A 14,045-nucleotide genomic window follows, 5' to 3' on the forward strand; every position below is an offset into this window, starting at 1 on the left:
ATTCAATCATACATAAACACTCTCCGCCAAACGGTATACAAACCGATGAGCATGAAAACAACAATGATGAGTTTGTGATGCAAAAATACAAAAGCGCTCTCCACCAGACGGCATATCAAATTCATATCATATCAAAGCAACCGTCAAACTCTACCCTATCAATTCCAAAAATGTTGAATGAACGTTTCAAGCGGTGAGCGTTTCCCGTGAACACTGTTGTTCAATTACAGATCGATGAATAGCTAATGAATAAAACGAAAAAATGTCTTGGTGTCATATGACATTTTTATTTCGACGGTCGTTTGAAGTTAATTTTATGATGTTAATTGATAACACAGCACATACGTCACCATAAATAGTCTTACGATGGTGACCACTAGCAAGACTGGTGTTAACTACTTCACGGCTAAAAAATGACTGATCGCTTTACAGTGGGGCATATTTGTTTATGCATACTGACTGGCAGGAGAATCACATAGGGGTGGGGCTTGCGACGCAATGTTTCGCTTCTCTTCAGAAACTGGTGCTATATCTCCCATTTTATCAGCAAGCAAAACTGTTGTTTGTGACATCAGCATTAGGAAAAACTGTTACCTGCTCACTAGATGGTCCGAAATTTAGGTTTTATATATTTTGGGTCTAATATAAAATTACTTAATAAAAATCTGAAAATCTAACAAAATCCAACGAAAAAGGGAAATTTTCGAACGCTTATAACTCGACCATGCGGATCGGTCGCACCAAATTCGATGGCTTCGGAATGCGAGTCCAGAACATGCACAATGCTTGTGGTCAGCAAGGAAACATTTGCAATTTATGATTCGTCCTTGTACAAAAATTCTACCGGGTGAGAGTATAAGGAGATATTTTTTTAATTAATACTTATTATTATACTTCAATATTTGATACTTTGAAATATTTAATTTACCTGTAGCATTACGTCTCTGGAGGTAAAAATTTGGAAACTAAAAATTGTTCGCATCGTGTTTATTCTTAATTTTTTCCGCACCAATTCATAGTTTATTTGATAAAATTGCGTTGCAATCAGAGCATCAAATTTCTCAAACATTCCTTTTGTCCATTTCTGTGCTTCTCTGTCAGCTCCGTTAATGCTTTGTTCGTATTGCCAACTTCCACCCGGAGTCAAGAAGTTCGACATAGAGAGGCACTTCGCGTCCGCCGGAAAGAGCCGGTCTGACATATACAACATCCTCTCGCTTCTGGAGGAAGGTGAGAGCTTCAAACAGATGGCAACGATTGAAAGGCGACCGGAAATTTACGTCTACAACCAAAGAGAAATGCGATGACGTCAAATATATTTGCCACACTCGGTTCTCGAAGAGGGAACCAGTGAGAAAACCTTACGGCTTTTGTAGGAGACCTTATAAACGTTGAACTTCCGGAAAATTCAGTCTATTGAATTGCTTCTTTTATTTTTTTATTTTATTTTATCGCCATTGATTGAAATAATTTCCTACAATGCGGTCATGAAGACGAAGAACTGTTTATCTGTGAATCAAGAAAGTAATTTGTGCTCAAAGGTATTTTTTTCTAACGTCAATCAATTATTAGTTAATTGGAATTGGTAAATTTCATGACGAGTCTGGAAATAAGGTAAATGATGTTGGTTTGTCGAAAATATGATCTTGGTATGTTCACTTTTTTGAATGCTCTAGTTCAGCGCATCTTTGTCAAATCGGGTGCTCAAATGTTTCCAAACATATGAATAAAGTTCTTTTTTTATATAGTTTTATGAGATATTTTCACGGATTCACATGTTTTAAGGGTTTATAATGTTCACCTTCTATCGGTGTCAACGCGCCTCTCATTTGAGATAACTTTCAATCCACAACCAGATGATTATTTGGTACGTATTCAAACCTTTTCTGGATTATAACAATTACAAATATTATATCTAAATATATCGAAATCATGTAGTTAATCCATTTTGTTGACCTCAATTCTGATCATGAGATGTCCGATTCACTGATGTTGGTTTGTCCACATGAATACTATGGCAACAGCTTGCCGCGTTGCCGCGTTGCAGTTTGTTTGTTTTGTTTTGTTGCCCTTCCCGCGAAGCAGAAATATAGTTTCTCTGTGTTGAGTACTGTTCACCTTTAAAATGCAATGTTATAAATAAAAAGGCAATATTCTGAAGAAAGCGACTGTAAACTCAAGGAAAGAGAAACGCAACATCTACTTGAAAACTCGATATTTTTCATTCAAAAATTATGATTATCAAACCATGATCGTTTTTCGGACAAACCATGATCAGAGAAGAAAATTGATAAAAAACATTAAAAAAAAATTGAGCAATTTGAACGCCTTATGGTCTTATTAGCAACTAGAGACTTGGGGATTTTCAAAACTCGTCTTGATTGTATGTGATTTTCATGAAACAAAATCGATTTGCATTTACTAGTTGTGTGAAAACACCCTAAATCGGACAAACCAACATCATTTACCTTATACAAGTTTCATGGCCGAGATACACTTGCGCTCGTAAACATTGATCAGCAAGAAAAAAACCCTATGTTTTGCCTCTTTACCTAGTTCTTGACACTGAAGATTTTCTGTTCTGCTCTTGTTTCGATTTTATGGGGTAAGTTAACGAATTTTTATTTTGAATTTACCACAAGTCTTGACCAAATGATGCATTAGGTAGGGTAGATGATCTTGGTTTGTCCAATTTGGGGTGTTTTTACGCAACTAGTAAATGCAAATCGATTTTTCTTTATGAAAATCACACATAATCGATACGAGTTTGGGTTTGTTGAAAAGGCCCAAGTCTCTAGTTGCTAATACTACCATAAGGTGTTGAAATTATTCAAATTTTTATGTTTTTTAACGATTTTCCTTAAAGAATTATGATCATGGTTTGACCACCTCTGATCATGGTTTGCCCAAAAAAATGATCATGGTTTGTCCGGTTTTAGAAATCTCCATTTTTGAATGAAAACATTCGAATTCACAATTAGATGTTGCATTTATCATTGCTTGAGTTTACTGTCATCATATTGATTCATTCATAATTTAGGCTTTCTTCAGAATATTGCCTTTTCTTGGGCATTTTAGAAGTGTTCACCTCAACACAATCAACACAGACTTCTGCTATGCGCGAAGCACACCATAAACAAACATAAACAAACTGCAGCGCGCCAAGCGGTTGCCATAGAAATCATGTGGACAAAACAACATTATTGAATTGGACAACTCATGATCAGAATTGAGTTCTTCAAAATGCGTTAATTTAATGGTTTAGCTATATAAATCCGATACAAATGGTGAGCAAGCATGATGTTTACAATATTTATAAGTGTTGTAATCCAGAAAAGGTCTGAATACGTGCCAAATAATCATCTGGTGATCGATTAAAAGTTAGCTCGAATGAGGGGCGCATTGACACAAATAGAAGGTGTATTTTATAATCCTTTAAAACATGTGATTTCGTAAAAATATACTATCAAACTACTATAAATCATGTAAAAGGCAATTTCATTTATATGTTTCGAAACATTCGAAGGCCTTATTTGACACATGTGCGCTGAATTAGAGCATTCAAAAAAGTGGGCAAACCATGATCATATTTTCGACTGGACAAACCAAGATCATTTACCCTACTGTATTTTCAATAAAACTGTATTCCAATGCAATACTCTTCGATCAACTGATGATTTATCCATTTTGAAGCAGAGAATGAAGATAGTTCAGAATTGAATCGTTTGTTTGAGAAACCCCATAAGTCCATGTTTCTAAATATCACCATGGGCAACTCTTCGATAGATATACAATTCCATTCATTATTCATATTCGATTTCCTAAGAAGCATGCATAAATCAACTTAATCAGAATGTCTTCTGATTTGGATTGTTATCCAGACATGACCGCGAAATGTAAGCGTGGTGTTCGGCGGATAACAAATTACAAAGCGGAAGTCATAAAAAGGGCAAGAGTCAACGGAAAGGCATACAAAAATCGGAAACCCCAAGATGAAAATTGCAATTGATGTTGTAAATCAACACGTTTTTTCTACTCCCGAAAAAGTATCCCACTATACCATCGTCGAGAAAATTATGAGGAACTATGTGAGAAAACAACTATTTCTTTGGAAAGCAGTGGCCAGGAAACCCCCAATGACCAAAAAATCCTATTCAAGTTTTCGCAGTTCATCCAGGTAGCTGCCAAGAAACACAAATTTCTGTATGTTTTTCTATGAAAACTAAACACCATCAAAAATGATCCATGCCACTTGTAGTTTACTGAGGATCTACACTGGTGGACATAAGTATTCGTCATGAATTAATTTATCGCATTTGTATTACATACGCAAATAGTTTGTGATATAAACTCAACTGTGCAGGTGCAGTAGATGCTGTGAAGTGTACTCTATCTAGGCAGCAGAAGTTTTCAATGATTTACCCTGTTTTCATAAATTACGGGAAACGAAAAAGCCGAGTTCCACATTTTTAATTGGACAGAAGTATTCGTCATGTTTTAAAAATATGTTAATTTATCGATCCCAATAGATCTGGGATCACTGTAAATGAATGAAACTGACACATTTAATTCACTTTTGTTTATTTGTAATAAAAATTGGCTGCGTTCGTATAATTTTTATTCCATAATAATAAAATGGGCAGGAAAGGCAAGGAAAATACAGCGGAGGAAAGGAAAATTGTTCTGAATTTTGTTCAAAATGAATAAAACAGTTTCCAAAACATCTAGGAGTGTTTGTAGGCCAAGAACAACGGTACAGGATATTATCAATCGTTATAAAAACCGCGATAACTTCGACAACAAACCTAGGACGGGACGTCCTTGCAAGTTAACGGAAAGAGAAAAGCGAAAAATAATACAAATTATTGAGAAAGAACCGAAAACATCTTCGACAAAAGTGCGTGGAGAGCTGCTAGAGTTCTGTGGGAAAGATGTTCATTCCAGAACGGTGCGGAGAGTGTTGAATAATGCCCAATATAGTGCGCGTATTTGTCATAAGAAGCCTCTTATTAGCAAGGTTAATCAGGCTAAAAGGTTGAACTTTGCGAAAGATTACCAAAATCACCCGATTGGTCTCTGGAACAATGTGTTTTTTTCCGATGAGAGCAAATTCAATGTTTACAAATCAGATGGAAAGGTATTGGTATGGCGAAAACCTGGTACTGAGCTGCAGAAGAAAAATGTTCAAGCTGCCGTTAAACATGGAGGTGCATCAGTCATTGTCTTGGGCTGTATGGCAGCATCCGGTGTCGGGAAATTGGTATTCGTAGATGGTATCATGAAAAAGGAGCAATATTTAAATATCTTGAAAGAAAATATGAAGGAAAGTGCTGAAAAGTTAGGTATAGGGAGCAATTTCTACTTCCAACAAGACAACAACCCTAAACATACTGCGGAAGCGGTAGGTCTCTGGCTGCTATATAATACTCCCCATCAGCTCAAAACGCCACCCCAATCACCGGATATGAATCCCATTGAGCATTTGTGGGATGTTCTAGATCGATGTGTTCGTGAACATCATGTAACATCACAAAAGCAGCTGAAAAAAACCTCAAAAAAAAAGCGTGTGAGAAAAAGTGGCAAAAAAGTCTTCGTGAAGAATGTGATAAGATCGAGCCTAAAGTATGCGAGAAGCTGGTACACTCAATGACAAATCGATTGAAAGAGGTCATTGCACAGAAAGGATTGAACACAAGATATCGATTGTTTGGATAATTTGTTCAGAAATTTTTTTTGAAGAAATGTTCTTAGTGCCGAATACTTTCGTCCAGCTGAATTTGAAGATAAAGTTGAGATTTTTGTGAAATAAGCTAATTGTTTCCATTTTTTTGATTTCCCAATAAAGTAAACTTATAATAACACTATATTGTTTCACTTGAACAACCTTCGGAAGTGGATTGGAATAATACCCCTCAGTAGAATAACATTCGTGGAAGATTTATGCATATGCCGAATATTTATGTCCATCAGTGTATGTCACGAAGAGTTGAATGAGTTCTACAGCAATATACATTCCAAATTTTATTCTGTTTAGTGTTTCTAGCCCGATTAACATAAACATTTTTTCGAACCTGACCATCCCCAGTGGTTTAGTTCACCGCAAGCAGCAAAACTGCACTTAACAGCAAGAAGATGCTATCGAGCGATAGTGATTACACTTTTTTTTTGTTTTTCATCTTGCGCCGGTCAGCAGAGCAGGAATATACGTTTTCCATTTAGATGCTGTAGAATGATAAATAATTTCAAATGCAGGAGAAAATATGTTGATACTTTTCTCCCGCAAACTGCCAATTACACTCAGGTGGATAAATATAGGGCACAACAGACTTACAATGAGAGAAAACATCAACAATCTCTGGTCTGGTCATCCTTCTGCGGCCGCCCGATCAAAACATTCCGTCCCGACGAAAGGGGGCTGAGTTTGATGTCTTAATGGCCTGCGATGGCTTGTGATGATTTGTGCTCATTTGTTTTGTTTCTTAGTTCTCCAGAGAACCTCACTGCATCTTGGCAGCAGCAGCTACGTTGGCAATGATTTTGCGAAAAATATTAACCTTTGGGTTTCAGCGATGAAGTTGCAAATCAGGAAGAATTAAATAGTGAACCTAATTCGTGTGTGGAGATAGTGTTTGAAGGTTGGTTGTAACGTTTGCATTCAAAAATGGACTATGTTCGGATGACGATGAAAAAAAGCTACAAAAAATAATTCAATTGACCCAATATCCCTAAAATCCTACGTTTCTAAGGATTTCTCCAAAAATGCTTCGACGCCCTTATCCGTTGATTTGCAGCAGTCTTGACGACAGCAGTCAAATTACTACGTTACCTGTGCAAAGTTTCATCTCGATCGGACATCATTTAGGGGTGCCTCAAAGCGCTCAAAGTTTTGATTTTTTGATTCTTGAAAATCTTCCAAGGAAGGAGTAAGGGAAATTTGGAAAATCGAAATTTTGTTTTCGATGCCAAATGTCTTAAAACGTCCCATAGTCCCAAAAGGTCGATTTTCGAACAAAAATTTTTTTTCGAGATGACACCAGATCTCGACGTTTCATGCATTTTTAAGTCATTTGGCATCGAAAATAGAATTTCGATTTTCCAAATTTCCCTCATAAACCATGGAAAATTTTCGAGGTTCAAAAAATCAAAACTTTGAGCGCTTTGAGGCACCCTTAAATCATGTCCGATCGAGCTGAAACTTTGCACAGGTCATTTTTTTGGGGCCAATAAGCAATATGTACATGGTCGGTTTTTGAAATTCGATGATATTCTTTTCATACATCCATCGCCACCCTAATGGACAGGTTTGTAATATATGAAGCGGGAAGGTTTATCGATCACGAGAGGAATAATTTTATTCAACCAAGGTCTAAACTCATCACGAATGTCCGTTGAATGATGAAAAAATCGAATTAATCCACCTGGAAGTGATATCGTGCTTTTCAGCATTATAAACGGACAGACCCTCAACTACTTTGCTTTCGGTTCCAGTTAGCATCTAAACAGTCCACATTTGGCGATTTGATTTCCATTTATATACGCAGGGCATTCCTTAGGAACAGATTATACAGACTTTTCACAGTCCATCTCACTCCCACTGGCAACTGTCCGTTTTACCCCACCAGTACAATTATTTTAATAATTTAAATTTTTCCACTCAAAAATGAATTCACTTTTCCATACATACCTAACATCGCTTCTCTGTTAACTCACAAACCGAAATGTAACTATCAGCGAATTGAATTTTGATACTGAACTACTCAAAATGCTTGATATCGAAGCAGCGAAAATTACTTCCACACGCGGAATCATTCATGATTTTCGGTTTTTGTTTCTCTTTTCCACTTTTGATCAGTATTCATTGCCATAGGGTGGCTTTAATATTATATAATAACATGTAGAAGGTATTCTCAATAACAGAAATTTGAAATTCAAAATGTAACTATACAAATCAACCACCTGTCCATATTACCCCCCCCTGTCCGTATTACCCACGGTTCCCCTATATTACAACAATCATGACATAAGGAATAACGTATGGATTAAAAAATGGGGTAATTTCGGATTGACTTTTGGCTTCTTCACGCAATTTCTCCGCCAAAACGACTAAACAGTCAGTCGGGCGTTTAGTCGCTATCTCCCTCTACCGACTCGACTATATCATTTCATTCTTCCCAGTCAAATCGTCTTCATTGCATTTTGAAGTGACTTCCAACAAAACCGGGGCTCTGGCAACCCTATCCCAAACAATGCAAATTGAACGTAGGCAGCATAAAACAGGCTCGCGCTTAGGGGGCTCACTATTGTTTACTGTTTGAAGGCATATATGTTAATAAAGGGTGTGTCACATCAAATTGCATCACGGAAAAAACGCTGTAGAAGTTCGCCCAGTAGACCGATCCTTTTGAAAATTTTAGACAGTAAAATAAAAACTGTTAAACAACTTTTGGCATTTTCTTTTTATTCATACTTCGAGCCCAAGCCCGTATGCTCGCACCTTCCTCTTTACCCCGTCCATAAGGTTCTGTACAACGTCAGGTTGTAGTTTTTTTTTGAACAGAAATCCATTTTCTCTTGAAGTCCGCCTCCGATTTGACAACTTTTGGGATCTTCCGGAGGGCCTGCTTCATAATCGCCCACAATTTCTCTATTGGGCGAAGCTCCGGCGCGTTGGGCGGGTACATTTCATTTGGCACGAAGGTGACCCCGTTGGCTTCGTACCACTCCAACACGTCCTTTGAATAGTGGCACGAAGCGAGATCCGGCCAGAAGATGGTCGGGCCCTCGTGCTGCTTCAATAGTGGTAGTAAGCGCTTCTGTAGGCACTCCTTAAGGTATACCTGCTCGTTTACCGTGCCGGTCATCACGAAGGGGGCGCTCCGCTTTCCGCAAGAGCAGATCACTTGCCACACCATGTACTTTTTGGCAAACTTGGATAGTTTCTGCTTGCGAATCTCCTCCGGAACGCTGAATTTGTCCTCTGCAGAGAAGAACAACAGACCCGGCAGCTGACGAAAGTCCGCTTTGACGTAGGTTTCGTCGTCCATTACCAGGCAATGCGGCTTCGTCAGCATTTCGGTGTACAGCTTCCGGGCTCGCGTCTTCCCCACCATGTTTTGCCTTTCGTCGCGGTTAGGAGCCTTCTGAACCTTGTATGTACGCAGGCCCTCCCGCTGCTTGGTCCGCTGGACGAATGAACTTGACAAATTCAGCTTATTGGCGATATCCCGGACCGAACTTCTCGGATCACGTCTAAACTGCTTAACTACGCGCTTGTGATCTTTTTCACTGACGGAGCATCCATTTTTGCCGTTCTTCACCTTCCGGTCGATGGTTAGGTTCTCGAAGTATCGTTTTAGTACTCTGCTGACCGTGGATTGGACGATTCCCAGCATCTTACCGATGTCCCGATGTGACAACTCCGGATTCTCGGAATGAGTGCGCAGAATTAATTCACGACGCTCTTTTTCGTTCGACGACATTTTTCCAAATTTACGAAAAATTGACAGTGAAGCATGGCCAACGTGATCTATACACTCTTATCTGATTATAAGCGAAAGCTGAAGATATAATTCCTAAAAATTAAATTTCTACAGCGTTTTTTCCGTGATGCAATTTGATGTGACACACCCTTTATTTGATTAAGTTGGATAGTTTCCTTTGGCAAGCGATGTTTGGGTACCCATCCGGAAGCTTTCTTGCAATTTGCAATTAAAATCACCGCTGGAGAATCGCGCAGAGCGCTTCATTCTTAATTTCAGGTTATGATTTCTATGCTCATGATTTTCCATGCTGGCTACAAATAGGCGGCCATCTTAGCAATCCCTTGCCCAAAACGAATTCGTTCCTCTCTTTCATTCTCCCATGTACGTGTGCATGCATCGATGTTTGAGTTCAACGTGGTTTGACATACGCTACAGGTGAGCTAGATTCTTTTGTATCGTACACCAAAATTACTCACACTAATTATAGCATACTTGATAAATGTCTAAGTTCGTTGGTTTGAGTTCACGATGGGTTGACAATAATGTTACCATTGATGGGGTAATTTCTTTTTTGCATCAGAAATCATGTTTTCGTTCCTCTTAATATGGACGTAAAAATAATATTGCGTACGCGGGTATGAATTAGTGCAAAGGGAAAATGGAAGCGTGGATTGAAGTCAGTTGAATGAAGAGGCAGATTTGTATTCATTAGTCGAGTCAGTTGAAATAACCACTGACTGGACTAGTTCACTAGTCATCCTCGCCAGTCAACGCTAGTCAATTCACTTTCTAGTCAAGTCTCTTTTTGTTGCCGGCGACTGCCGAAGCAGTTCTAGTCGAAGCGAAGCTACTGAGAGTAGAGTCGGTCTTCATTTTTCACCTTCGAAGATTTCCGTTTGTGTTGGAGGAAATATGAGTTTTCCAAAGCATTTGGAAATTTTTTGACTCAAGTGTTACTTTTGAAAAGGGCGTATCGATTTTAGTAAGAGAAATCTTTGATAATTTATATCTCAAAAACTATGGTTGTACCGAAATAATGTCTTAAAAAGTGTTATAGAGTATTGATTTTAAAACGTGAAAAAAATATGCACTGAGAAAAAAAAATTAGTACTCTTTTTTTTTATTCACAAAAAAAACTTTTATTTGCAATATCTAAAATATAATAATATTTTTTAAATTTTTTCATATAAAATAGAAGTCATGTAGAACACTTAAAAAATGGGTATAAGATGGTAAAACTAGTTTTGACGGACTTTGTGGAACGTCGAATTTTTATGAATTTTTGAAACTTCGAATTTTTGTATGTTAACAATCATTTTTAGCCACAAATTATGAATCCTGATGTGATTTAAAATAAAAAAGCTCTTCATCAATCTCTTTCTAAATGTAGCCATCCTCGAGATATTTGAAAAAAACATTTCTAATTTATTGTCTTTTTCAATTTTAGTTGTTTTAATTGTTTTTTATATATTTTTAAGTTTTTTATTCATATAAAATAAAAGTTTCGAAGACAATTTAAAAAAAAGTCCAAGATGGTAAAACTATTTTTGACGAACTTTATGGAACATCGAATTTTTATGAATTCTCAAAACTTCATATTTTTGTATGTTAACAATCATTTTAGGCACAAACTATGAATCCTGATGTGATTCAAAACAAAAATGCTCTTCATCAATCTCCTTCTAAACGCAGCTATTCTCGAGGTATTTAAAAAAATATCTCTTACTTATTGTCTTTTTTATAGTAAATAGGCTCTTTAAATATGTTTGTCGTGTATACTGCCATGTTCTTGAAATTTTATGAATTTACTTATAATTTTCAACAACTTTCCAAAATACATCATTATGGCAAAACAGTAAGTTTAGGAAGCAGTTCTAGTCGAAGCGAAGCTACTGAGAGTAGAGTCGGTCTTCATTTTTCACCTTCGAAGATTTTCGTTTGTATTGGAGGAAATATGAGTTTTCCACAGCATTTGGGAATTTTTTGACTCAAGTGTAACTTTTGAAAAAGGCTTATCGATTTTAGTAAGAGAAATCTTTGATAATTTATATCTCAAAAACTATGGGTCGTACCGAAATAATGTCTTAAAAAGTGTTATAGAGTATTGATTTTAAAACGTGAAAATAATATGCACTGAACTTTTATTTGCAATATCTGAAATATAATAAATATTTTTTTTAATTTTTTCATATAAAATAGAAGTCATGTGGAACACTTCAAAAATGGGTACAAGATGGTAAAACTATTTTTGACAAACTTTGTGGAACGTCGAATTTTTATGAATTTTCGAAACTTCGAATTTTTGTATGTTAACAATCATTTTTAGCTACAAATTATGAATCCTGATGTGATTTAAAATAAAAAAGCTCTTCATCAATCTCTTTCTAAATGTAGCCATCCTCGAGATATTTGAAAAAACATTTCTAATATATTGTCTTTTTCAATTTTAATTTTTTTAATTGTTTATTTATATATTTTTAAGTTTTTTATTCATATCAAATAAAAGTTTCGAAGACAATTTAAAAAAAAGTCCAAGATGGTAAAACTATTTTTTACGAACTTTATGGATCATCGAATTTTATATGAATTCTCAAAACTTCACATTTTTGAATGTTAACAATCATTTTAGGCACAAATTATGAATCCTGATGTGACTCAAAACAAAAATGCTCTTCCTCAATCTCCTTCTAAATTAAAATTGAAAAAGACAATAAATTAGAAATATTTTTTCAAATATCTCTAGAATGGCTGAATTTCGAAGAAGATTGATAAAGACCTTTCTTTTTAAATCACATCAGGATTCATAATCTGTGGCTAAAAATGATTGTTAACATACAAAAATCCGAAGTTTCGAAAATTCATAAAAATGCGATGGCTATCACGACATCGAGCATGTTGTCTGGTCGTGTATCCGATTCCATGCTGCTCGCTCTCAGCTCTCCAGAGCACTGAGAGCACAAGGCAGACAATCGGATATCCCCGTCCGGGATATCTTAGGTAGCCGCGATCTTGATCTTCTGCTTCATCTATACCTGTTCCTCAGAAACGCCAATGTCAACGTTTAATGATGTTTCCTTCGTTGTGTCCCTGTTTCATATCCATCCTATCCGATCTATAAACTTTTACTTAGTTGCGGCAATACAAACACACACTCTTTACAGATACACGGGCCAAAGGTTGTGCAGTCCACTGATGATTCAACAAGAGCCAAAGGTTGTACCGCTCATGACAACTCTACACGAGCTGATGATTGCGCCGGCTAGCGACCATTCTATCCTGGATTCCTCGAGTCGAGAAAGACGCACCACGCTAGATATGGGGTACAGACTAGGGGGGCGTTGCTGATTAATGGTCAGCTGCATCCCAATAGGAAGTATCCCGTGTCGGGCACACGTACAGAGCATCGAAGACTGCGACATACCAATTATGAGAACACTTGTAATACTAACCTCGAGTCAACCGCGAGTAATCGGTTACATATTACTAACATAGTCTAAGCAAACATTGTCAAAATATTGAACTCCCGGCCCCGTTAGGCTGACGCCATATGAGCCTTAATAAAATATATATTTTGGAAAAAAAAAGAAATCCGAAGTTTCGAGAATTCATAAAAATTCGATGTTCTACAAAGTTTGTCAAAAATAGTTTTATCATCTTGTACCCATTTTAAATTTTCTACATGACTTCTATTTTATATGAAAATTTTTTAAAAAAAAATTAAAAATATGTGTTTTTGATACTGCAAATTTAGTTGTTTTTTGTATATAAAAAAAAGTACTAATTATTTTTCTCAGTGTATATTTTGTTCACGTTTGGACATCAATACTTTATAACTCTTGCTAAGACACTATTTCGGTACGACTCATAGTTTTTGAGATATAATTTTTCAAAGATTTCTCTTACTAAAATCGATACGCTCTTAACACTTGAGTTAAAAAAATTTCAAATGCTGTAGAAAACTCATATTTCCTCCAACCCAAACGGAATACAAACTTTCATTCGAATCAAAAATATTCATGTTTTGTCATTTGTCGATTTCATTTAGAATTGTTTAAACGGAACGTAAATACATCCACAGAACAACAAAAATCGAACAAATGAACGTTCTAAAATATTAAATTTCTAAACAACACAGAAATTTTTTTTTTGAGATGTTCGCTTGATTTGATAAATGAGCGTACCAAGCATCTTTTCGGCAGAATTTCATATTCAGCGTCTGCAATAAAATTTTGATCAATACAATATTTAACATATCTTTCACTCATTCCAGGACCTGCTCACGTCGGACCAATCGTCGGTCATAATTAAGAGCCTGACCAAATTGCCGCGACAGTTCGATATGGTCATCTACCCAACGCTGGTTACTGTTACCCACAACAATTCCGACGCCAAGGCCGTTTTGGGCAAGGATTTCGACATCGGGGTAAGTTGAAATTTGTTCGGCTGTCATCTCTCGCTTGGATGTGAGTAGTGAATGACAAATTCGCCGACGCTGATCGAACACAATCGCGGAATCGCTAATGAAGATCTTAATGTTTGTTTTGTCTGTTGTTTGTATTCTCT

The 14,045-nt window shown here is 36.6% G+C and overlaps 1 protein-coding gene across 1 annotated transcript in view; it reads left to right on the forward strand.

Moving 5' to 3' along the window:
• The window catches only part of LOC129775811 (S phase cyclin A-associated protein in the endoplasmic reticulum), a 136,162-nt gene that overhangs the window by 116,983 nt on the left and 5,134 nt on the right, over positions 1-14,045 (forward strand). The window contains exon 13 of the mRNA XM_055780920.1: positions 13,753-13,905. Coding sequence (XP_055636895.1) covers positions 13,753-13,905 — 153 coding nt within the window. The remainder of the gene's footprint in view (positions 1-13,752; positions 13,906-14,045) is intronic.

Source organism: Toxorhynchites rutilus, chromosome 3 (assembly GCF_029784135.1).
Source record: "Toxorhynchites rutilus septentrionalis strain SRP chromosome 3, ASM2978413v1, whole genome shotgun sequence".
Classification (NCBI taxonomy): Eukaryota; Metazoa; Arthropoda; class Insecta; order Diptera; family Culicidae; genus Toxorhynchites; species Toxorhynchites rutilus.